General features: G+C 35.7%; 3 protein-coding genes across 4 annotated transcripts in view; all 3 read left to right on the top strand.

Moving 5' to 3' along the window:
- The window catches only part of LOC107612578 (G-type lectin S-receptor-like serine/threonine-protein kinase At4g03230), a gene marked incomplete in the record, with an annotated part of 4,442 nt that extends 3,500 nt beyond the window's left edge, over positions 1-942 (top strand). Inside the window, 2 exon segments of the mRNA XM_016314266.2 lie at positions 106-255; positions 346-942. Coding sequence (XP_016169752.1) covers positions 106-255; positions 346-651 — 456 coding nt within the window.
- LOC107612581 lies at positions 1,931-14,310 on the top strand. The gene is made up of 16 exons (XM_016314272.2): positions 1,931-3,302; positions 3,378-3,830; positions 3,967-4,089; positions 4,176-4,378; positions 4,479-4,689; positions 4,790-5,027; positions 5,133-5,283; positions 5,375-5,650; positions 10,149-11,361; positions 11,444-11,914; positions 12,018-12,179; positions 12,444-12,649; positions 12,765-12,972; positions 13,084-13,321; positions 13,441-13,591; positions 13,687-14,310. The coding sequence occupies exons 1-16, from the start codon at positions 1,967-1,969 to the stop codon at positions 13,990-13,992; spliced, it is 5,946 nt and encodes a 1,981-aa protein (XP_016169758.2). The 5' UTR covers positions 1,931-1,966; the 3' UTR covers positions 13,993-14,310.
- On the top strand, positions 14,862-19,281 carry LOC107612577 (G-type lectin S-receptor-like serine/threonine-protein kinase At4g03230). 2 transcript variants are annotated; one of them, XM_021108788.1, is made up of 9 exons: positions 14,862-16,328; positions 16,406-16,888; positions 17,014-17,136; positions 17,248-17,453; positions 17,572-17,782; positions 18,025-18,262; positions 18,377-18,527; positions 18,635-19,006; positions 19,054-19,280. In XM_021108788.1, the coding sequence occupies exons 1-8, from the start codon at positions 15,059-15,061 to the stop codon at positions 18,965-18,967; spliced, it is 3,015 nt and encodes a 1,004-aa protein (XP_020964447.1). In that variant the 5' UTR covers positions 14,862-15,058; the 3' UTR covers positions 18,968-19,006; positions 19,054-19,280. The 2 variants fall into 2 exon arrangements, with proteins under 2 accessions (XP_020964447.1, XP_016169751.1); XM_016314265.2 differs by having other exon boundaries at positions 18,635-19,281.

Below are 26,484 nucleotides of genomic sequence, written 5' to 3'. Positions count from 1 at the left end.
GTTTTCTAAGACTAAGCAATTGTAAACATATTGTTCATTAGCCGATATTTACTCATGATTATTAGTTTGCCACATATAACAATCGATTTTTTTTTCTTTTGTAGTGGATATATGGCACCAGAATATGCTTTGGACGGGTATTTTTCAATCAAATCCGATGTTTTCAGCTTTGGTGTAGTCTTATTAGAGATTCTCAGTGGAAAAAAGAACACAGGATTCTTTCAATTCAAACAAACTGCTACCCTTTTGGGATATGTATGTTTACCATATCTTCTAACTCATTGTTATTGTTCTTTTGTTTTGTTTGTTTTGCTGACTGTATTACAATAATGGACATTATCTCAGGCATGGGGACTATGGACAGAGAATAGACTTATGAATTTAATGGATACATCTTTCAGTGGAACTTGCAATGAGAATCAATTTACGAAGTGTGCACAAATTGCACTCTTGTGTGTGCAAGATGAACCAGGTGATCGACCAACCATGTCAACTGTTGTGACAATGCTTGATAGCGAAATTGCAACCATCCCTATTCCTACGCAACCAACATTTTATGCAATTAGAAGGACTACAAGCACTACTGCATCTTCTTCGAGCAGACCAGAAACAACCATGCAAATTGAGAGCAGTTATCAAGAAGGGAGATAGATAGTACATGGTGGATTAGACTCTAATATGGTAGAAAATAGAATCATGAAAAGTTATGGTATATAGGGTTTAAAGAAAATAGAATCATGAAAAATTTAAGCTATAGCTGTGTGCTTATAAGAAGAGCAATGTTGATTCCTCTGCAAGGAACCTATGGAGGTGCAGAAATCCACATATTTGGCACATTGTGCCATTTCTCTTCTATCTCTGCAAATACTAACAAACTGTAATTGGTTAAATATCAACTTTTAGTATGAATTTGCCGAAATATAATATGTGAAACGTGTTAATACAAAGAGATTCATTGTCCTGTGAAATAAGATAGTTGAAAATAAGCTAATGGAAGTTTGTGTATAATGGTTCAAAACATATTTTGTACAAGAACACAGGTTCAAGTTATATATACTATTGTAAGATCTTTTTTGGCAAGTAATTTGTTGTAAACACCAATAAATTGACTAGTTTTGAAGCCACTTAAACTTTTTTCAAATAAACAGAAAGTTAAAAGCACTCATCGAACGAAAAACCTCTCACCAAGGAACACCGAAACCATTGTTTTTCTAGCATAACTTAGTCAACTGCACAGTTCCAAAGGAGTAACAAGAGCTCTCTAGAGACGAGGTTTTACAAAGGTTAAGATATATCAATGATTGAGACTATTATCAAGATTTAGGTACCCGATTAGCCACTGCAAGCATACTTGTTTTAAATAGTATCTCTTCTTTTTCTTTAGCTAATTAATTTTTTACTACTCCATAAAATATTGTAGCTACACTTGCTAGCTGCTAGCATCTCACCCGACGACTTTGACTTGTATTTGTATAGCACCAAGAGAGGTAAGGCATAGTATCAGTCATAATTGACTAAGTCAACTTGTTGAATTGTTTATTTATATTGGCAGCAAAAAGCTAAGGAGTAAAGACACATGTCGTAGACAATTTCTTGGATTCAGAAGTCACAAGTATATTTTGTTATTATTATATGAAAAGTTGGAACTGAGGATTATGTATCTTATTGTTTCTACATGGGTCAATTGTGAAAGTGATATTTTGGAGAGAAAAAAATGGAACCTTTTCCCACATTGTTATTACTTATTATACTTTGTTAGATACTTAACTGATGAGGTGGAAAACAAATTACAAATATACAAATCAAACTTATAATAGGAGGAAAATAATTATTAATGACCAATAAATAATGAGAGATTCTGAACTTTGAATAGTATTTTTTCAACCATTGATGAATGTCCCCCCAGTTGAGTGCTGTTAGGTTTAAAAACAAAGTAGTTTCCATGACAATCAATGAATGAAATGAAATGATGATAACTAACATGAGAACAATCACTCTTCTTCTTCTTCTACTCTTCCTCCTCTATGATTTTTTGCAGGCGCATTCTGCACAAGATACTCTAATCACCGGCCAAAGCATACCTAGAACTACAAAAGTTCTTGCTTCAGCTGGTGAAAAATTCGTACTAGGCTTCTTCTCTCCTCTGGAAAACCCAAGTCAAAGTTACCTCGGAATATGGTACAACACCAACAGAACTTACCCAGGAAAAACAGTAATGGTTTGGGTTGCAAATAGAGACAATCCTGTTCTGGGTTCCAATGGTGGAGGAGTCTTCCAAATTGCACAAGATGGAAATCTTCTAGTCACAAATGAATCAGGGTCAACGTTCTGGTCTTCTAAACTTGATAAATCCAGTTCCAATAACAGAACAGTCAAGTTAACCGACTCTGGGAACTTAGTGTTGTTCCAGCATGATGATGATGGCAATGGAACAAGCTACATAATTTGGCAAAGCTTTCAAGACCCAACAGACACGTTTCTTCCCGGAATGGAAATAGACAGATCCATGGAACTTACTTCTTGGAGATACGACGGCATTGGCGGTGGAAGAGAGAGCTTCTTCACCTTCAAGATGTCTCAAACAGGAAACAACCGTTTCAGAATCATGGATGGCCAAAACCAACTTCACTGGGAGAATGATGGACTCAATTCCGATGATTTGTCCCCTGATGTGCTTGACTACTTGACAAACTTCACCGGTGCAGAAAATCGTCGATCCAAGTATGTCAACACAAACACTTCGAAATCGTTGTACTATTTATACCAAGACACAAGGATCGTGATGAACTCTACAGGAGAGTTACAATTTTGGAAGTGGGAAAAATCTGAATGGATCATGCAATGGAAGCAGCCTTCAAGCATATGCAAGATACACAATTTCTGTGGTACCTTTAGCAGCTGCAACGTCCATGATTGGATGCCATGCAAGTGTTTGCCAGGGTTTAGGCTCGCTTCAGAGTATGAAACTCAGAGCTATGAAATGGGGATGAAATTCCCAGGATGTGTGAGAAAGTCAGAATCCCATGGCGACAATAGAGACATGGTGTTCCTCAATTTACCTAACATAAGACTCGATGAGTTAGATCAAAAGGAATATAACACAGAGACTGAAGCAGAATGCAAGTTTTTGTGCTTTAACATGTCTCATCCACAGTGCCAGGCTTATGCATACAACACTTCTAACAACTATCGTGTCGTTACTTCTTCTTCGTGTCAGATTTGGACAAATGATTTAACTACTCTTCAAGTAGACCAAGTCGCTGGTGGTGATCTTGCTGTTCTTGTCAAGAGTTCAGATATAGGTAAATTTTACATGATTTGGCAACCAAAATTGTAACAAGTTGAACTGAGCCTGAAGTGTATATATTTCTGTGCAGGGCGAACAGTGGCATGTAATCCTTGCGGAATATATACAATTCCTTATCCGCTAAGTACAGGGCCAAACTGTGGAGACCCGGAATACTATAAGTTCAATTGCAGCTACTCAACAGGGCAGGTAAGTTTCATGATGCCCGGAGGACAATTGAAAAGAGTTACTTGGATCGACGAAAATGCCAGAAAGTTTTACATCGAAACGGATGATACATATCATTGTGATTACATCTATCAAAATGAAAAACCTGATCCTCCATTTGATGTGACTAACTGGTGCTTTAAAGAGGATCAAATAGAGATCAGTTGGCAACCGCCACTCGAACGACCTTGTAACGAGCCTAATGACTGCAGGGGTTTTCCCCATTCAAGATGCATGCCAACAATTGAAGGGAAAAACAAGTGCCTTTGTGATCCAAAATATCAATGGAATTCCTCAATTTCAAATTGTATGCAAGGTTAGGTTTCTATCCTATGTAATCTCAAGGTTAGATGAATCATTTATGCTAGGCTGCTAGGCTAAGACATTAGTCCAGAAATTTTGGGGTTCTACATTATAATTATTCTATGCATTTTATTTACTTCATTGCACAGATGAGAAATCAAAAAATCATTTGAGGGACCGAGTACATTTGATTCTCATAGTAACTCTTGCTGGTGTGATTTTTCTAGCAAGCACAATGGTATTTGCTTATGTGAGGAGAAAAAAAGTGATAGGTAAAAATTTTTGGTTTTGCACTTTCAATTATTCACACACATCTCATCTTCATAATGATCATAATTCATCTCTGTATTGAGTTCAGACAGGGAAAACATTCAAATTCAGGAGAGCTTGTATGACACTGAAAGGCATGTTAAAGCTTTAATTGGTTTGGGACGTTTAGAAGAAAAAGACAGTAAAGGGATTGAAGTGCCATTTTACACTTTTGGAAGCATTGTAGCAGCTACTGATAATTTCTCAGATTCAAACAAGCTTGGACAAGGAGGTTATGGACCAGTTTACAAGGTAATTTAGTTAGTTCATTTAACTTTAATTTCTTGCAAACTAAGCAATCAAGCTATGCAAGAGTTTGTCATGACATATGCATGGATTAACTGTTATTTAGGCAAGGTTTCCTGGAGGTCAAGACATTGCAGTAAAAAGGCTTTCAAGTGTTTCTACTCAAGGGTTAGAGGAGTTCAAGAATGAGACTGTTTTAATTGCCAAACTCCAACATCGGAACCTTGTTAGACTCAGAGGCTACTGTGTAAAAGGGGATGAAAAAATCTTACTCTATGAATATATGCCAAACAAAAGTTTGGACTCATTTATATTTGGTATATCTCACATGGTCCATTATGTAACTTACAGGAAGTAAATCTTAATTTTTGTTTTCATAAATTATTAACCTTGTTTCTTTGAACATCCATGTGGTAGATCGGACACGAACTCTGCTCCTGAACTGGCAAATGCGATTTGACATAATTTTGGGCATTGCACGAGGATTGCTATATCTTCACCAAGACTCTATACTAAGAGTAATTCATAGAGATCTAAAAACTAGCAACATTCTTTTAGACATGGATATGACACCAAAGATTTCAGATTTTGGACTTGCAAAAATATTTGGAGGAAAAGAAACTGAAGCAAGCACAGAGAGAGTCATGGGAACATAGTAAGTTCTCCAAGACTATGCAATTGTAATCATAACATATTTTATCAGAAGATATTTACACATGGAGATTAGTTTTGTGACATGTTACAATAAATCTTTTTTCAGTGGATATATGGCACCAGAGTATGCTTTGGATGGATTTTTCTCAATCAAATCTGATGTTTTCAGTTTTGGTGTAGTCATATTAGAGATTCTAAGTGGAAAAAAGAACACAGGATTCTATCAATTCAAACAAACTGTTACCCTTTTGGGATATGTATGTTTTTCGTATCTTACAGTACTCTTTGTTATTGTTCTTTTGTTTTGTTGTTATGCTGACTTGATTACAATAATGGACATTATCTCAGGCATGGGGATTATGGACAGAGAATAGGCTTACGGATTTAATGGATGCATCTTTCAGTGGAAATTGCAACGAGAATCAATTTATCAAGTGTTCACAAATTGCACTCTTGTGTGTGCAAGATGAACCAGGTGATCGACCAACCATGTCAAATGTTGTGACAATGCTTGATAGCGAGATTGCAACCATCCCTATTCCTACACAACCAACATTTTATGCAGTTAGAAGGACTAGGAGCACTACTGCTTCTTCTTCAAGCAAACCAGAGACAACTATGCCAGTTGAGAGCAGTTATCAAGAAGGAAGATAGATATAGTACATGGTGGATTAGACTAAAATATGATAGAAAATTCTTTGAAAGATTAATTTAAGATGCTCTTTGGATCATGAAATTTATCTTGATATGATCCTTTTCGCTGATTATCGTGTAAGGTTTAAGCTAAATAAACGTTAGAAAAAGAAAGAAAGATAAAATGTAAAGAAAATGGAATCACACAAATTTAAGCTATGACTAGTGTGCTCATTTATTGAAGATTTCAGGAAAAGAAATTAGATTTTGTGCAAAAGTTACATCAACAAAGCTTGAAGAACTTAAGAAACTTGATAGTGAAAGTACATTGTTGCATGAAAGTAAAAAGGCTAAGTCAATTCCTCTTCCACCCTTATCTAATGCAAGTGAACTTGATTCAAGAAAAAGAAGAGCTACTGGACCTTTAGAGAAAGCTTTTAATGTGAATGCAAGGGAGACTCTAGATTTACATATTGCTAGAATATTTTTTTCATTTGGATTACCTTTTCATCTAGCAAAAAATCCGTATTTTGTCAAAGCTTTTTCTTATGCTGCCAATAATTATATTGATGGTTATATTCCTCCTGGATATAATAAATTGAGGACAACTTTGTTTGAGAAAGAGAAGCAACATGTGGAGAGAATGTTAGAACCTACTAAGAATTCATGGAGTGGAAAGGGAGTGAGCATTGTAAGTGATGGATGGAGTGATTCCTGATGAGCAGATAATTTATACGCTTTTTGGCATTATTTTTAGGTAGTTTTTAATATGTTTTAGTCACTTTTTATTATATTTTTATTAGTTTTTAAATAAAAATCACATTTCTAGACTTTACTATGAGTTTATATGTTTTTCTGTGATTTCAGGTAATTTCTGGCTGAAATTGAGAGAGCTGAGCAAAAATCTGATTCAGGCTGAAAAAGGACTGCTGATGCTGTTGGATTCTGACCTCCCTGCACTGGAAATAGATTTTTTGGAGCTATAGAATTCCAATTGGTGCACTCTCAATTGCGTTGGAAAGTAGACATCCAGGGCTTTCCAGAAATATATAATAGTCCATACTTTTCTCAAGGATAGACGACGTAAACTGGCGTTCAACGCCAGTTCCATGTTGCATTCTGGCGTTAAACGCCAGAAACAGGTTACAAGTTGGAGTTAAACGCCAAAAACAGGTTACAACCTGGCGTTTAACTCTAGAAACAGCCTAGGCACGTGTAAAGCTCAAGTCTCAGCCCCAGCACACACCAAGTGGGCCCCAGAAGTGGATTTCTGCACTATCTATCTTAGTTTACTCATTTTCTGTAAACCTAGGTTACTAGTTTAGTATTTAAACAACTTTTAGAGAATTATTTTGCACCTCATGACATTTTTAGATCTGAACTTTATACTCTTTGACGGCATGAGTCTCTAAACTCCATTGTTGGGGGTGAAGAGCTCTGCTGTGTCTCGATGAATTAACGCAATTATGTCTGTTTTCTATTCAAACACGCTTGTTTCTATCTAAGATGTTCATTCGCACTTCAATATGATGAATGTGATGATCCGTGACACTCATCACCATTCTCAATCTATGAACGCGTGTCTGACAACCACTCCTGTTCTACCTTCGATTAAATGAGTATCTCTTGGATTCCTTAATCAGAATCTTCGTGGTATAAGCTAGAATCCATTGGCAGCATTCTTGAGAATCCGGAAAGTCTAAACTTTGTCTGTGGTATTCCGAGTAGGATTCAGGGATTGAATGACTGTGACGAGCTTCAAACTCACAAGGGTTGGACGTAGTGATAGATACAAAAGGATCAATAGATCCTATTCCAGCATGAGTGAGAACCGACAGATGATTAGCCGTGCGATGACAGCGCACCTGGACCATTTTCACTGAGAGGACGGATGGTAGCCATTGACAACGGTGATCCACCAACACACAGCTTGTCATAGGAGGAACCTTGCGTGCGTGAAGAAGAAGACAGGGGGAAAGCAGAGATTCAGAAGACAAAGCATCTCCAAAACTCCAACATATTCTCCATTACTGCATAACAAGTATTTAATTCATGCTCTTTTATTTTTCGCAATCCAAACTGATAATTATAATTGATATCCTGACTAAGAATTACAAGATAACCATAGATTGCTTCAAGCCAACAATCTCCGTGGGATTCGACCCTTACTCACGTAAGGTATTACTTGGACGACCCAGTGCACTTGCTGGTTAGTGGTACGAGATGTGAAAAGTGTGATTTACAATTCGTACACCAATCTCCAAAGGAGGCCTCTTCTTAATTTTATGGATGTAACTGAAAGTGGGCCTATGTTTTTGAAAGCTGTAGATTGTGCAGATGAGATCAAAGACAAGGATTATGTTGCAAAGCAAATAAGAGATGTGATAAGAGAAGTCGGTCTCTCAAATGTAGTGCAGATTGTGACTGATAATGCGCCGGTTTGTAAAGCGGCTGGTTTATTGATTGAAGCTGAATTTTCATCTGTTTTTTGGACTCTTTGTGTTGTTCATACCCTCAACCTTGCTTTAAAGGACATTTGTGCAGCTAAGCATACAGAGAAGAATAATTTTGTCTATAAAAACGCTCATGGATTACTCAAATTGCTGACGATGCTTCTTTTATAAAAAATTTTATTGTTAATCATCATATGAGGTTATCTATTTTCAATGAATTTAATACATTGAAGTTGCTTAATGTTGCTCCTACTCGATTTGCTTCTACTATTGTGATGCTCAAAAGATTTAGGTTGTTAAAGTAAGGCCTCAAAGAGATGGTTATAAGTGAGAAGTGGTCTTCATACAAGGAAGGTAATATTGGCAGAGCTGAGGTTGTTACAGAAAAGATTTTGAGTGAAAATTGGTGGCAAAAAATTGATTATATTTTTGCTTTCACAAATCCTATTTATGATGTTTTAAGAAGTACAGACACAGATGCACCTACTCTTCATTTAGTCCATGAGATGTGGGATTCAATGATCAAGAAAGTAAAAAGTGCTATATATCTCTATGAAAGAAAAGATGAACAAGAGTCATCGTCCTTCTACGATGTTGTGCACTCAATATTAGTTCAAAGATGGACAAAAAGTAGCACACCTTTTCATTGTTTAGCACATTCATTGAATCCAAGGTAACTTTTTACATTTATTGTTTATAACTTTTATTTATAAGTAAAGATAATTGAATCATTATTAATTTATGCTTAAACACTAATTATATAGGTATTATAGCCACCAATGGTTGAGAGAAGATCTTACACGAGTTTCTCCTCATCAAGATATTGAGATCACTAATGAGAGAGTTAAATGCTTGAAGAGGTATTTTCCTAATGAAGAAGAGAGGAGAAAGGTAAACATTGAATTTGCAAGTTTTTCTGATGGTAGAGGTGTCTTTGATGATTATGACTCTTTGAATGATAGAGGCATAGTTGATGCAAAGTCTTGGTGGCTAATTCATGGTAGTAAAGCAAAATTTCTTCAACCAATTGCTCTTAGGCTACTAGGGCAACCATCTTCATCTTCTTGTTGTGAAAGGAATTGGAGCACATATTTTTTTATCCATTCCCTAAAAAGAAACAAGTTAAAGCCTAATCGTGCAGAAAATTTAGTATTTGTCCACACTAATTTTCGTCTTCTTTCAAGAAAAACTCCACAATATAATAAAGGAGAAACTATGATGTGGGATATTGCTGGAGATGCTTTTTCACCAATTGATGAAGAAAATGGTGTTCTTGAAGTTGCTCACCTTTCTCTTGATGAACCGGAGTTGGAAAGAGTGACTTTTTCTAATGATGAAGATATCAACCATATATGATGGAGAAAGAATGACTTTAGATAACTTTTTTTTTTGTGTACATGTGATGTACAAAATTCTTACTATCTCTATTAAGACATAGGAGTTTAGAATTTTATCTTTTGAATACCTATACACTTTAGGAAAAAATGCATATCATATGGTTGTTTTTGAAAATATCTCTATTAAGACATATTTCTATTTAAATATATTATATTATTAGTATATGCGTGTCCCCGTGTCCGACAATTTTTTAAAATCCGCGTGTCGCCGTGTCGTGTGTCGTGTCGTGTCCCGTGTCCGTGTCCGTGTTTATGCTTCATAGATTTACAACGACTTGGACTAGCATGGCAGCCAGCAAGTCACGAGTCCTTGTGGGGAGTATTACTTTTTATTTATATATTCATGTTGAAACTAAAGCTAAGTACATACCGGAATATTATGATGGAGGAGGATAACAAATTAATAATACCCAATGTGGTAGTAGGAGAAGGACAATTGTATCAACCTAGCAGTTTGTGTGCAAATTGCAGCTGAAGGAGGATAACAAATTAATAATACCCACATGTTCTATAGCATACCCCATTTTTTGTCATGACATGCATAAAACTACCAAACCTCCATTATTGACCTTAACAGGTAACATGAGAACAATCACTTTCCTCTTCCTCTTCTATCTGCAGTTGCCATGCTCCTTTAAGTCCTGTTTGGCAAGAGATTTCTTAAATCCTGGCCAAAACATAACTGGAACTACAAGTGTTCTTGTTTCAGCTGGACAAAGATTTGTATTAGGCTTCTTTTCTCCTGCTGGAAACCCAACAGAGACTTACCTTGGAATATGGTACTACCAATCACAGACCTTCTCATCAGAACTGCCGACAGTGGTATGGGTGGCCAATAGAGACAAACCAATCTTGAATTCCCATGTTGGAGTGTTCCAAATTGCAGGTGATGGAAACCTTGTGGTCAAAGACAAAGACGGATCATCAAGCAAGAGTTATTACTGGTCCTCTGAACTTGAAGGGTCTTCATCAAGAAACAGGACAGTGAAGCTAATGGATTCAGGGAACCTAGTATTGTTCCAAAACGATGAGAATATATGGCAGAGTTTCCAACACCCCACAGACACGTTTCTTCCGGGTATGAAAATGGACACAACCATGGAACTAACTTGTTGGAGTGGTGACAGTGATCCACGACCTGGGAACTTCACCTTCAAGATCATGTCTCAAACAGCAGGGGACAACCCTCGTTACATAATCTTGAAAAACAATAAGCTCTATTGGGAGAGTAGTGGACAAAACGAAGACTTGAATCCAGATTCAGAGTTTGATGCTGTAGCTTACTTTTTGAGCAACTTCAGCTCTTCAACGAAACAAGGTAATCTGAGTCCTACGAACTACGAGAATAAAAGGCTATTGATGAATTCAACTGGGGAGCTTCAGTTTCGAACAAGAGAGGGTTTCCAAGGTGATTGGTCCTTTTTCTGGAAAGCTCCACAGAGCTTCTGCGACTCATACAATGCTTGCGGCAACTTCTCCACCTGCAAAGACAACAACGGGGAGCGATGCAAGTGTTTACCGGGATTTAACCAAGTTAGCGGAAGTAACTATTGTGCTAGAAAATCAGCGGCATCATCGTGGTGTGGAGAAGGCATAAGGTTCTTGAATTTGGTGATGGTGAAAGTGCGAAACCCGGATATATATTACACGGAAGCAAATGAAAGTGATTGCAAGAACAAGTGCCTTCAAATGTGCCCCAAGTGCCAGGCCTACTCTTATAGTGTTCCTCAGGACACTACAAGGCGTGACCTTAGTTTCTCTACTTGCAGGATTTGGACACACGATTTAATTACACTCCAAGAAGGATACTTTGGCAGAAATCTCTCTGTCCGGGTAGATATATCAGACATAGGTATACTTTCAATATCATGCTTTTTCTTACTCATACATTAATTTCCAACAACCAATTATGATGTTTTGATGAGGCATTGCAGAAGCAACTCCAAGAAGTTGTGAGCCTTGCGGAGCAAACATAGTCCCTTATCCGTTGAGCACTGGACGGAATTGTGGTGATCCACTGTACTTCACTTTCAGTTGCAACCGCTCAACAGGAGACCTTAGTTTCGTACCTACTACGACAAGTGACGGTTACACAGTTATTAGCATTGACGCAGATTCTAGAAAGTTCGTCATCAAAGTCACTTCTGCGGAAACTTATTGTAATCTGCAAACTCGTAACGACAAAACTCTGCAAATTCATTTTCCGTTTAACGTGACTAACGAGTGCCGCACAGAAGATGAAGTAGAGGTTACTTGGCTACCACCTTCTGAACCCATCTGCAATGAATCAGTGGATTGTAAGGGTTGGAACCACTCAACTTGTGAAAAAACAGGAGATTCTAACAGGTGTCTTTGCAATTCAAACTATCGTTGGAATAACGCTTCTCTTAATTGTGATAGTAACGGTAAGCATGTTATTTTGTTGATCACTCATTCTTGCTAATTCACTCAACATACTATGTATAAAATTCACTCAAGCATTCATCCTACTTGATCTTTCTTTTGCAGAAGCAATAGCCATTGCTGGTGGTACAGAACAAAAGGTAAGAAAAGAAAACTCAAAAAGCCAAAAGTCTTTGATTATCGGAGTAACTCTTGGAAGTGTGGTTGTTCTGGCATGTGCTGTAGTTTCTGCTTATTTATGTAGAAGGAAAATAACTTACAAAAAAGGTAACTTTCTTTATAAGAATAGTTTTACAAATGCATTGCATTTAATTATGTATCGTCATAGGATAAAAAATAATTACTTTTCACAATCATCGCCTGAATGATTATCTCAAAAAATAGGAATATGATTGAATGAACCTGTAGCATCAAAATTAAACTCTTTTTCTATTTGAGAAATTTTTCATTCACATAAAGTTGTATCAGCTGCTTTTAATTAATAAAAAAAAAAAAGCCCATTGTTATCTCTGCCTGTTTACAAATTTTCAGACAAGGATAAAATTCAGAGAAATCGAGGGAGATTTTATGACAGTGAGAGACATGTGAAGGATTTGATGGAGGTTGAAGGATTTGAAGAAAAAGACCATGAAGACATAGAAGTACCATACTTTGATTTTGAGAGCATACTAATAGCAACAGATAACTTCTCTGATGCAAATAAGCTTGGACGAGGTGGTTATGGACCGGTCTACAAGGTGATCAACGAGGCATATATATATAGATCTATCTGTCCATTTTTGTTTAGTTACTTTCTACTTTCTAGCTAATTAAGTTTCGGAGAATGACATAACATGTTATTTGTTTTTTCAGGGTAAGCTTCAAGATGAAGTTGTTGCAGTAAAACGGCTTTCAAGTATTTCATCACAAGGTTTACTTGAGTTTAAGAATGAGGTTGTTTTGATAGCCAAATTACAGCATCGAAATCTTGTAAGGCTAAGAGGCTATTGCATCAAAGGAGAAGAAAAGATTTTACTCTATGAGTATATGCCTAACAAAAGCTTAGACTCATTTATTTTCGGTTAGTCCCAAAGTATATCTATCAGCATGATTTAGTTCATTCCAAATATATCTAGTTCAATTACTAACTGTAACTGCTTTCATTGGCATGCAAATTTGGAATTCTGCAAAGATCCTAAACAAAGTGTACATTTGGATTGGCAAATACGGTTTGACATCATTTTAGGAGTTGCTCGAGGAATATTATACCTTCATCAAGACTCCAGACTAAGAGTAATTCATCGAGATTTAAAAACTAGCAACATTCTTTTGGATAAAATGATGCAACCTAAAATTTCAGATTTTGGCTTGGCAAGAATAGTAGGAGGCAAAGAAACTGAGACGAACACAGAGAGAGTAGTGGGTACTTAGTAAGTTTGAAGCCAGTGATTGGAAAATTGATAGTTTGTATATGTTTTGGCATGATATTATTAATTCATAGTTAAAGATTGCTCTCATGTTAATTACTGACGATTTTTTCTTTTTACAGTGGATATATGTCTCCTGAATATGCATTAGATGGACTCTTTTCGACCAAATCTGATGTTTTCAGCTTTGGTGTAGTCTTATTAGAGATTATAAGTGGAAAAAAGAACACTGGATTTTATCAATCCAGCCAAGTTCCAAGCCTTTTAGGCTACGTAAGTCTCACCCTAGTCCAATAATTTCCCTTCAAATTTCTTTTAGCTATGTAAGTGTGATTACTTATTATTATTTTCTTTCAAGATTGTTGCAGGCCTGGAAACTGTGGACAGAGAATAAGTTGATAGATTTAATGTACATGAGCTTAGTAGAAAGTTGCACTGAGAATCAGTTTATTAGGTGTGCACATGTTGCACTCTTGTGTGTCCAAGATGAACCAGGTGACCGACCAAGCATGTCAAGTGTAGTGACCATGCTCGATAGTGAGACTTCAACCCTTCCAACCCCAAAACAACCAACATTTTTTGCCAGTAGAGGCCAACCCACAACTTCTTCCAGTAAATCAACAGAAATAAATATGCAATTTGAGAGTACCACTCATTATCAGGAAGGTCGATAGAGTAAGAAGGCTCAAGGCATCAAATGATATGTTTTTGCGTCTTCCGTGGATCTGAATCTGCTTTCTAAAGCGTTTGGTTCATTTTTATTGCATTTCTTTGCAGCAAGTCCTAACCTCCAAATTGATCAATGTTTGACGTAACTATTGCCTTGCTAAGGGGTGCATTTTTATTCAAATTGTATTGAGACTATTCACAGGGTAAAACATGAAGAAACAAGGCTTTTCCTTATGCATATCCTTAATAACATTGAAGTTGGTAATGCTCAAATATATAAAAAAGAAAAAAACTAAAAAAGTAATCTTCTCTGCTGTAAAAAATAGACTTTTTTTCCCCTTAAGAACGTAACATGTAAACTCTAAGATGAATGTTAGCTGTGTAATTACACTCTTATGCATGTACACATCTTTTTTAGAGTTTAAGGTGAAAGTTAGGAAAAGAGAAAATGTAAAAAGTTTGTTTTTGAGTTGAAATATTATTATTGTTTGGTGCGGTGCTTGCAGCAGTCACTTTAATTTGCCTCGGTCAATAGCTGAAGCATTGCTTTTAGACTGCATTTGGAAAAGAGATTGAGATTGAGAGACTTAGATTAAATTAAGTCTTTGTATTGTGTTTGGTATAAAATATAATAGACTGAGTTATATCTCAATATTATGTTTAGTTTAAGATAAATATGGAGATTGAGAGGTAGATTTAGAATTTAAAAAATTAAATGAAAGTATTTTTGAAAAGATATGTTATTAAAGTTTTAGCTTCTGTCCTAATAAATTTTAGTCCTTGTATCACTATTCTTTAGAGGTACTAAAGAGATTAAAATTTTGTATCCCATGACTGAAATTTTAGTTTTAATATCTAACCACCAAATACAATACTGAATTCCAATTCTCCAATCTCAATCTCAGTTTCTGACTTTTTGAAAACAAAAGTTTTTCTCTTTTGAAAAAAACTAAAAGATGCATAGATATGATTGATAAAGCATCCACATAATGTTTTAGTAGTTTTTAAAAGGATCACAATTACAACAAATTTGGTCACTACTGATCTTATTAGCTAATAATTAATAACAACATGAAATACAGAACAGCCTTTCTCTCCCTCCATTGTTTGCTGTGCACTTTCCATTCATGTTTAGCAAAAGATTTCTTGAACGTTGGTGAAAACATAACCGGAACAACAAGTGTTCTTTCTTCAGCCAAGAACAAATTCGTACTAGGCTTCTTTTCTCCTCCTGGAAGCCCTACAAGAAGTTACCTAGGAATATGGTACAATCAATCACAGTATCCAGGACCGCAAACAGTAATATGGGTTGCCAACAGAGACAATCCTATTTCAAATCCCAACGTTGGAGTGTTTCGAATTGCCAATGATGGAAGAATCACTGTAACAGATACATCAGGTTCTGGCCAAACATGTTATTGGTCTTCAAGGAATGAAGCTTCTACGTCAAGAAACAGGACAGTGAAGCTATTCGATTCTGGGAACCTAGTGCTGATGATGGTACTTGACGAAGCCATCATCTACCAAAGCTTCCTTCACCCCACAGACACGTTTCTCGCCGGCATGAAAATGGACTCGGAGGTGAAACTAACTTCTTGGAGCAGCGATGATAATCCTAGAACTGGATCATTCACTTTTCAGATCGCCGGGGACGGTGATGACTACAGCTACAAGTACAAGTACAACCCTTCTTATGCTATCTTAAAGAATTGGCAACGCTATTGGGAGAGTGGGAAGCACTTGGATTCAGATTTCGATGCCATAATATCTTACATGCTCACCAACTTCAGCACCGGAACAAACACTTCTGACAACTTTGACAACACCATGTTGGTGATGAAGAATACCGGAGAGCTTAAGCTTCTGGTTTGGGACAGCTTCGGACACGATTGGTTGGTTCGGTGGAAGGCTCCGGCGAGCCCCTGCGACCAGTACAACTTTTGCGGCCACTTCACAAGCTGTAACGGTAATAACTACAAACCTTGTAACTGCTTACCTGGCTTCAAGAGAGCAGAAGTTAGCGATGAGAACAACGGATGTGTTAGAAGGACAGCCACAGAAGAATCATGTGGTGGCGGCGGAGGAGAAGGTAGAAGTGCTTTCTTGGAGTTAGTTAAGGTGAAACCTGGAATCCCGGATGGAAAATACCCTGCAGAGAATGAATCAGAATGCAAAGAAAGATGCCTTCAGAACTGTAGTCACTGCCAGGCGTATTCCTATGTTGAAGCTGATGTCAACGGTTACAGGTGTTGGATATGGACACAGGAATTAGATACAGTTCAAGATGTTGAAGATGATCACCTTCGTAACCTCTTCGTCCGCCTAGACAAATCAGATATAGGTATATATTTGTCTAACTGAGAACTCTCAGATGATTTGATATGTTTAACTAAATTGTTATTTAACCACTGCTCGCAGAGCCAACTACAAGAACCTGTGAACCTTGTGGGATAAACACAGTTCCTTATCCGTTAAGCACTGGGCCAAATTGTGGTGACCCCAGTTACTTCAACTTCAGTTGTAACCGCTCAACAGATCAGCTTACATTCATTACTAGAACTTCCACGAGTGGCACTACTATCCATCATAAAGTTACTAGCATGGATGTTGAATCCAAAAAGTTCGTTATTCAAGTTGACCCCTCAGTCACTTACTGCACATATGAGACATTTAGCAGCGATGAAAGTCTCCACATTGGATCTCCATTTAGTGTGACCAATGATTGCCTTGACGAAGATGAAATAGAGGTCACTTGGGAACCGCCACATGAACCAATCTGCACTCACTCACAAAATTGTGAGGGATGGAATCATTCAACTTGCAAAGCAACAAGAAATGGAACGAGGTGCATTTGCGATGTCAATTATCGTTGGGATGGTGATTCTCTAACTTGTAAGCAAGGTAATCAAACTAATAACATATAAGTTTCTATATAGTTTAAAATAACAAGAAAACAAGTTTGTTTGATAAGTAGTTTACATTTTTTTTTAAATATGGTGTTCGTTCTCTTTCTTCTTCTTCTGTAGTTCCTAGTAAAGGAAATTCAAGTGGCAAAACATATTTGATTCTTGGAATAACTCTTACAAGCGTGATTACTCTGGCATGTGCAATTATCTTTGCTTACTTATGCAACAGAAAAAGGAAGGAAGGTAACTGTTTCAATTACTTTAGAATTTTGAATAGGTTTGGAAAACTTTTGTTTTATCAGCACAAATACAGTGGATATTTTATTTGCCTATTTAACTACTATTTCAATTCAGACAAGAAAAGCAATAAGAGAAATCGAGGGCGCTTATTTGACAATGAAAAGGATGTGAAGGATTTGATTGAGGAGGAGGGATTAGAAGAAGAAGACAATGAAGGCATAGAGGTGCCTTATTTTGATTTTGAAAGTATATTAGAAGCAACAGATAACTTCTCAGATGCAAATAAGCTTGGACGTGGAGGCTATGGACCTGTCTATAAGGTGAATATACGATATATCTCTGTTTGAGTTAGTTACTTTAGTTTCTTCTTAACCATTTGTTTTTATGGAATTCCTCACCAAAATTTTGATGATGTCATCTATTGATTTTTAATTTTAGGGTAAGCTCCAAAATGGTGAAGTTGTTGCGATAAAGAGGCTTTCAAGTATTTCATCACAAGGCTTACATGAATTTAAAAATGAAGTTGTTTTGATCGCTAAACTTCAACATCGAAATCTTGTTCGACTAAGGGGCTATTGCATTAGAGGACAAGAAAAAATTCTAATTTACGAGTATATGCGGCACAAGAGTTTAGACTCGATTATATTCGGTTAGTATTACAATACATAAATACTCATTTATAGTTTCATATATCATAATTTTGCACTTAATTTCTTTGACATCATGCCAGTTAAATGAGAAAAAAAATGGTGTGACAATGAAAATCTAAAAATAGTGTCTATATGTGTTCGTTTACAAATATATTTATTAACATTATTTATGGTGCATTTCAAATATATCATGTTTACTAATTGCATGATTTCTTTTTATCGAAAATGAACATCTAAGCAGATCCAACACAAAGTGTATTTTTGAATTGGCAAATCCGGTTCGACATCATTGTTGGAATTGCTCGAGGAATGCTGTATCTTCATCAAGATTCTAGATTGCGAGTAATCCATAGAGATTTAAAAACCAGTAATATTCTATTAGATGAGGAGATGAAACCAAAAATTTCAGATTTTGGATTGGCGAAAATAGTCACAAATAAAGATATCGAAACTGACACAAAGAGAGTAGTAGGAACTTAGTAAGTTAATTTTAATTCATCTTATTGAGAATCTTAACAATTTTAATTAGTTCCAATACAAAAATAAATAGTTTTTTTTTTATAAATTATACCAACTTATTCTAAATTTTTTAGTGGATATATGTCACCGGAGTATGCAAGAGATGGACGTTGCTCGACCAAATCTGATGTTTTCAGTTTTGGTGTAATCATACTTGAGATTATCAGTGGAAAAAAGAATACAAAATTCTCCCAATACGACGAATATCTAAGCCTTTTGGATTATGTAAGTTGTGTTTCACATGTTGAAGTCTTTGTTTTCTTTCCATTTAATTTCTTTTATGCAATCTAGCTAATTAGTATCATGATTATTTTGCTAACAAATTGTTCCAGGCTTGGACACTATGGACACAGAACAAGTTGCTGGAGTTAATGGACAAGTCTTTAGGTGAAAGTTGCAATGCGAATCAATTTATTAGATGCGCACATATTGGACTCTTGTGTGTACAAGATGATCCAGGTGATAGGCCAACCATGTCAAATGTTGTGACATTGCTTGACAGTGAGACTGCAACCATTAAAACTCCAAAACAACCAACTTTTTTTGGAGGCAGAAGAGCCCTCTCCACCACAACTTCTTCAAGTAAACCTGAAACAACTTCCAGCAGACCAGAAATAACAAGTATTCAATTTGATAGTACTAGTAGCATTCTAGAAGGTCGGTAGAACATGATGATCAAGGCGTTTATTTCTTCTTCTTTCTAGTTTGCTCTGTGCACAGTGCGTGGCTTCGTATTTCTTCTTCTTTCTAGGCATGCGTTTTTATGCAAACTTATATTCATGATATGTTTTATTTTATTTTTTTTCCAAAGTTAGGAGTGAAACTGGCTATTTCTAAGTGAGTATAAAGAAAATATGCCATTTGAACTATAATTCGTTGGCCATGATATGCTTTATTATCATTATCACGTATGTTTTATTTCATTTGTTGAGTCATAATATATAGAGTCCTTGTTGTTCAGGATATACATGGAAAGTAACACGTTTGTGTTTATTAAACAAAATAATAATAATAATAAAGGAACAAATGTTTGTTATTTGATTAGTTTGTTCTCGGGATTGCTCTTGANAATATAAAATAATTAAATTAAATAAAACAAGAATAATTTTGCTGGTTAAATTAATCATTTGTGTATAAAACTGTTTTTAAACTAATGATTAATCTGTCGCGAATTAGAACTTTAAGATTTACTGCTAGTCAATAAAATATTGTATATATAAAATAAAATTTAAATTTTTAACACTTTATTAAGCAGATGAATGAACAATACTCATCAATCAGAATCAGTTATTTTCATTCCTTACTTATACATTAGTTTTCAAGGGATGGATTTGCATTCCTTTTTGAATGATTGATGATTGATCACACAAGCATATCATCCTATGCACCTACCCAAACAAGAAATTAAAGACCTTACTTTTTTTCTTTTTCTCTTTGAAAAAAGAAAAAAAAAGTGAAATGAAAAAGAATTACGTGGAAAACATTGGAAGGACTAATAAGTAATAACAGTAGTAATGTGTGGCAAAAGAGTCATCGGCAATGTGCTTAACGACTAAAGTTTACTAATAGGTATTCTAATTTCACATAATCATTCTCTAACTTTTGCTCTCAGAAGAGGATAAGACACTAACAGCCACATTTTGTATGGAAGTACAGGAGATCATCGTAACGTGGGGGACAAATGTCGAAAGATCGTGTTCAATAATATATACTAACTACAATGAATAAGGATTTTTATAATGATAAAAAATCGTTGTCATAAATCGAAAAATTGTTTCTAAAACTTTAAACAACACTTTAACAACAGTTTTTGACCTGTGAGACAAAGAAAACGAAGCAAATACAGAAAGAATAGTGGAAGCTTAGTAAGTTGACTAGATACGCCATAGCGTGACTGAAAATTTTATGTTGTTATCATTACTCATCAATATATTACAGTGGATATATATCTTTAAATATGCAATGGATGAATTTTTTTCAACCAAATAGGATATTAGGATGTTTTCAGTTTTGGTGTAGCCGTGCTTGAGATTATTATCACTGGAAAAAAGAACAAAGAATTCTCAGTCCGACCAATTTTTAAGCCTTATGGGTTATGTATATATGTTTAGTTTGTTTTATTTTATTTTATTTTGTTTCTTTCTTTCAATATTCTTCAGCAATCTATTTTTCTCGTCATTAATTTTTCCAAAAAAAAAAATCAATGCAGACATGGAGACTATTGATAGAGGATAAGTTGCCTGACTTAATGGACATATCTGTAAAAGAAAGTTGCAATCAAATCAGTTCATCAGGTGTGCACAAATGGACTGCTGTGCGTACAAGATGATCCACATGATCGACCAAGCATGTCTGATATTGTGACACTTCTTGTCAGTGAGAATGCAACCATTTCATATCCAAAACAACCAACTTATTTTCGGAGCAGAAGCCTAGTTTCTACGAACTTTTTATTTTTAATATGATGAAAGGAATGGTGTATAGCTGGGATGTGGGGGTGTATGGTGATTTACTGGTGTATGATGACTGTTTAAGAGAAATCGGACCGTCCGATTGGAGGTACTGAAAACCCTGGGTCCGATTTGTGTACCTCCAGAAAACTCTGGGTCCGATTTGTGTACTGGCAGAAAATCTTGGGTCCGATTTCAGTATCCAAAAAATTTTGCAATGAAAACCCTGGATCCGATTTCAGAAAACCCTGGGTCCAATTTGTGTCCCTCTCTCTCTCCAATGAAATCGGACGGTCCGATTTCTTCCCACTGTGATACGAAAATAATAGGATAAACAAGACAAGAATTGAAATTAAATAAAAAGATACATTGAAATTGAAATAAAAACAGAAAGATAGGTTGAAATTGAATACAAAAAGAATCACTCTACTTTCTATCCAATTTCTTGACGCAACAAGAAAGGGACTCCTCAACCTAACTTGTCAACGCCATAGTTTGGAAATTGAATCGAAGGGACTTCTCAACCTTCTACTCAATTCCCCGATGCAACAAGAGAGGGACTCCTCAACCTCAATTGTCCACACCATGGTTTCATCACGAAACCAAAAAGAGGTTTTCAAACCTCTAAAAATTCTATGCTACGACTACAATAGCTAAGGAGGTATTTATAACCTCTTATTAGGTTAAAACAAAGAAAAACCCTAAAACCCATAAACATAAGGCCCAATCTAGTAATTAAATAAATAAAATCAAAATACATTAAATTAAAATATTCTAAAAATGTAAACTAATATCTTCTAAATAACACTTGAACTCTTCATATCACGAACATTTGAAGCACGTATTATTCTCCTCCTCTTCAAAAAGATTCGTCCTCGAATCTTGTAGGTGAAAAAAAATAATATATGAAAAGGACAATAATTACAAAGAAGATAATTTCTTTTTTTTTTTGTTTTTTCTTCTTTTTTTTTTCACTTTATGCTTCTTTTTTTTTTAAACAATAATGAAACGCAAACAAAAACAATAACACAAGAACAAAAAGAAAGACGCGACAAACACTAGGCTCTTTTTTTTATGATAAAAGAAGAACAAATATAGATTAAAAAGAATTAATCTAATACCTAAGCTCTTTGATACCAAATGATAAAGAAATAAGAAATAAACATGTAACATCTCAATTTGTTTTAAAATATTTTACATATACCCTTTAATTTTATTAAAATACCTAAACTACCCTTTACCCCTTTTCTAAACCCTAACCCTCTCCTAACACACACACATACCCTGCTGAGAATGAAAGAAAAAAAAATAGCGAGAGAAAACAGAGAGGGAGAAGAAAGGAAGAAGAGGGCGAGAAGGGGGTGACACCGGTGAGGCTAGACGTCGCCGTCGCTGCCGCGGATCAAGTAGGGAGAGGGAGAAGGAGTTCGAAATAGGGAATGGGGGAAGGAGAAAGGAAGAGGCGCGAGAGAGGAGGTGCTGTCCCGCCGTCCTCGCCATCGCCCCTGGAGACCGTCCCTGCCGCTGGAAGTGGAGCTTCGTTATTACTGTCGCGGTTGCAGGTATGGGGCTTCGAAGAGAGAGAAACACAATGACTAGAGAGAGGAGAGTCTCGCGAGGAGGGGGAGCTGGTACACCTCCGCCGTTGTCGCAAGCTGCGCCACCGCGCCTCTGGTCACCGGGGATCGCGCTGACGTCGCCGGAAGCCGCTGTTGGAACCTCTGCAAGTTTGTCCTAGCTCAGCTTTGCTTCTGTCTGTTCTGTTCTTGCCAGTGGGGGGTCACCAGAGCTGCTGATGCTCCATCCTCTTATTTCCTTTGGTAAGACTAAACTTGTTCTATCTTGTCTTGCCATAAAGTTCTATTATTGACTCTGTCCTATCATGTTTGTTGTCCCTTTTGTCTTTGCTTAGTTTTAAACCACCGTAGGCTATTAGATTCGCTGCCATTGTTATTGTGGTTGCTCTATGTTATTGATACTGTAATAACCAGAAAAAAAAATAGATAAGACGTGGGACCCACTCCTAAGTATATTTTTTCCTTCTCTAACCCTAGCCCCACACTCACTCACCTCTCACCGCCGCACACACCTTCACTCACCTCATACCCTCTTTCTCACAACACACACCCAGATTCAACAGAAAAAGAAAGAAAAGGGAAATCTACCCCTTAGATATTATAAAAAAATAACTTGATTATGTAGTCATTTTACTTTTGTTATGACCTCCAATGCTTTTCATTGGTTGCAACAATTAAAATTTTTTTTTTATCAGAAGATATGATTTCAAAAAAAAAAAAAGAAAAAGAGAGAAGCTCTACAAAAAATAATACAGGCTCATGATCTAAATTAAATTTGTCTTTTCTATTGAATTTTTCTGCCATATTCATTTTCTAGCATTAATAGTTGGTGCAAAGTTCAATTTAAAGTTGTTTTCTTGTAGCGCTATGTTCGTTGAGTTGGTTGAGTAACATTGTCCATGTAATCGAGTTAGATACTTAGATGTGGAATTGGTGACTTTTACCTGGAGTTTGAATGCCCTAGATCTTTTCTTTTGTCTCTTCTATTTTCTTTCCATGTATTTAATATGAACATGTCAATTCTTGTTCCTTTGCAGTGTTGTCTTCCAATCGATACTTTTGACTACCATACTCATATATGGTGACTTCTAACTTGGTACAGCAGTTTGTGTTTTGTTCTTAATGATTTTGACTGGTAGCTTTGAGAATGGTGATAGGCCCAACCTGTTGTTCCCCCATCCTAGTTGTTGACACACTTTTAAGATAGGAGAGTTAAGTGTTTAATGAACACTTATTGGTCGTCGTTTACCATATATGCTGACTGTATTATATATACTCAATTTTGCTTTTTATTGTTTTTTTATTTTTGACCGAGCACATAGAAGTTATTGGAATTGATCACGTGAATGGTATAGTTGTTTATGCTTCCAGCTATCTTTGACCAAAATCACGCGGTGCATCGGTTGTCGGGGGTTATCAAGGATAAGAGGATTTGATTTTAGTTTTAACTTTTTGGTGGTGTTCTCTTTGGATGAGATATTGGAATTAAATTGCGAACATGTTTTTGTGCAGTTAAACGATCGAGTGTATTGGAGATTTAACTTTGGGGGTTTAGGAGCAAGTTTGGGGCTTTAGGAGCACAAACACACACACACACACACACATATATATATATATATATATATTCCAACTCAACTTTGCCTTTGTTCTCACCTTGTGTTTTTGTTTGATCTAGTCTTACGTCAGTTTGACAAGCTGTTTCTTTCACTTATCTTCACCTTTCTCTATACGTGTTGATACTAGGGCTGTTGTTGAGGTTGCTGCAGTGAGAAATCGAAGTTGTTGCTACTACCTCGGTCCAAATTTCGTGCTCTTTCATTCCGTTCTACTTCAACCTTCCTTGGCACTCTGGTTTGGTTTCTTCGGTTCCTTGGGACCAATTTGTGAGTAAGCTTTACATTTATAACTGTTAATTTTTTTGGTTTATGCTATTCTGAGTTTCTAATTACATTTATAAAACTATTGTTGAAGAACTTTGATTTGATTAAAATAATTAATTTATTATAATTGAAAAAATATTTTTATGAAGTTTATATCTTAGAAATTTTACATGAGACTATATATATATTTGATGAAGTTTTATATTATTTTAGAACATTTGATTTTACTCGAATATATACTTTTGAAGCATTGAAGTATTTGTTAGTACTTATTGACTTTGAAATTATGAAATATATTTCTATGATTGAAAAAGTATGATTTGAAAATATTTCTGATAAGAAAGTATTATCTGATTGATTTGATTCGATACCTTATATATTTGAGAGATTAAAGATTTATTGTATTTGAAACTATATGTTTTGAATTGGTTGGCTCGTATTAGAAAACCGTAGTTAACGGCGGTTATGACGTTAACTTAGATTCATTTGACTCAGACTCCAGCTAGCAGGGGTGTTGCTAGCCTAACGTGTAGGCCACACGTTAGATCTGATATTCCGTTAGGACACACAAAAGGAAAGGGCTACCCATAGAGGTGGAGGCGCCCAAGTGTGGACTTTTGATTTGATTTCTGTATGAGAACTCCCTTATTGATTCACTTATTTATATAAATTATTATCTTCTAACTAAAATTATATTTATATGGTCTCATGTGAATTATAGATGTACTATCTAGTCACTGGGTTGCAAAACTCACTCCGTTTTTCTAAAAATATTTTTCAGGAATAAATATTTGATTATGTGAGTCTTTCTATTCAAGAGTAATGATCTGCAATGGGTATCTATTCGTTGTTGAGTTCTTAGACGTCATCTGCTCCATATGTCACAGGCAGGATCCACCCATATTTATTTTATTTTTTGTTTGTTAAAAATATGTAATTATTCATTTTAGACATTGTAAATTTATTTAAAATATTTGTAATTTTCTTATTCAACTTATATGAGTCGGTTAGGCTTGCTTGGGATTATTTCCTGAGCGCCGATCATGGCTCATTTTGGGCCGTGACAAAACAAGAAGATAAAGATTCAAACTGAATGAAAAGATACATTAAAATTGAAATAGAAATAAAAATGATAGATTGAAATTGAATACAAAGAGAATCACTCTACTTCTACCCAATTTCTTGACGCAACAAGAAAGGGACTCCTCAACCTAACTTGTCAACGCCATAGTTTGGGAATTGAATCGAAGGGACTCCTCAACCTTCTACTCAATTCCCCGATGCAACAAGAGAGGGACTCCTCAACCTCAATTATCCACACCATGGTTTCATCACAAAACCAAAAAGGAATTTTCAAACCTCTAAAAATTCTATTCTACGACTACAATAGCTAAGGATGTATTTATAACCTCTTATTAGGTTAAAACAAAGAAAAACCCTAAAACCCATAAACATAAGGCCCAATCTAGTAATTAAATAAACAAAATCAAAATACATTAAATTAAAATATTCTAAAAATGTAAACTAATATCTTCTAAATAACACTTGAACTCTTCATATCACGAACATTTGAAGCACGTATCACACTGACACAAAAAATTGAACGCCGTCACAACTGTGTATATTTCCCCAATACTCCATAACTCAGCATAACACACGTCTCAACCTCATATTAAAAAAAATTAGCCCGTTTCTACCACAACTAAACCAGAAATAAGTATGCTATTTGATACTAGTTCCCTTTAAGAAAGATGTAATATCATATAATAAATATTTAAATATGTTAAATAATTTTAATAATGCTAATTGATCTTAATATATTATAATATCTCCCTCAGATTCAAGTAACAAGTTGAATTTAAAATTTATTTAAAATAACAAAATAAAGAAAAAAAGCTGCATAAACGGATAGATATGGTGCAGACAAAAAAAACGCAGATAAAACTGCGACAAAGCTGACGCAAAAAAGTGCAGATGAAGCTGCCGCAAAAAAGCACAGACAAAATTACCACAAGAAAAGCCCAAATGAAATTGTCACAAGAAAAACGCAAAGAAAATTGTCAGTTAAGATGGCGAACTTCCCGAAAATTGTAAAAAAGGTGGCAAACTGCGAAGAGATGATAAAATGTCAGGAGATGATGAAGTGTTGAAAGGTGACGAAAAATACATCCATGAAAATAGGTAAGCAACGAATGACAATGGTGGTTGGTTCATTAGACTCTGAAAGACATAGACGCAGAGAAAAAACATCAAAGTAGTGACAAAAAAAAAAAAA

Source organism: Arachis ipaensis, chromosome B08 (assembly GCF_000816755.2).
Source record: "Arachis ipaensis cultivar K30076 chromosome B08, Araip1.1, whole genome shotgun sequence".
NCBI lineage: Eukaryota > Viridiplantae > Streptophyta > Magnoliopsida > Fabales > Fabaceae > Arachis > Arachis ipaensis.
Note: the sequence above shows the minus strand (reverse complement) of the source record. Positions and strands in the feature narration are given on the sequence as shown.

Coding starts and splice junctions, on each gene's coding strand:
- LOC107612577 (XM_016314265.2), top strand. CDS start 15,059: ATGAAATACAGAACAGCCTTTCTCTCCCTCCATTGTTTGCTGTGCACT. Junction 17,137..17,247: donor CAACAGAAAAAGGAAGGAAG/GTAACTGTTTCA, acceptor ATTTCAATTCAG/ACAAGAAAAGCAATAAGAGA. Junction 18,263..18,376: donor AAGAGAGTAGTAGGAACTTA/GTAAGTTAATTT, acceptor TAAATTTTTTAG/TGGATATATGTCACCGGAGT.
- LOC107612581 (XM_016314272.2), top strand. CDS start 1,967: ATGATGATAACTAACATGAGAACAATCACTCTTCTTCTTCTTCTACTC. Junction 4,090..4,175: donor GAGGAGAAAAAAAGTGATAG/GTAAAAATTTTT, acceptor TATTGAGTTCAG/ACAGGGAAAACATTCAAATT. Junction 5,028..5,132: donor GAGAGAGTCATGGGAACATA/GTAAGTTCTCCA, acceptor ATCTTTTTTCAG/TGGATATATGGCACCAGAGT.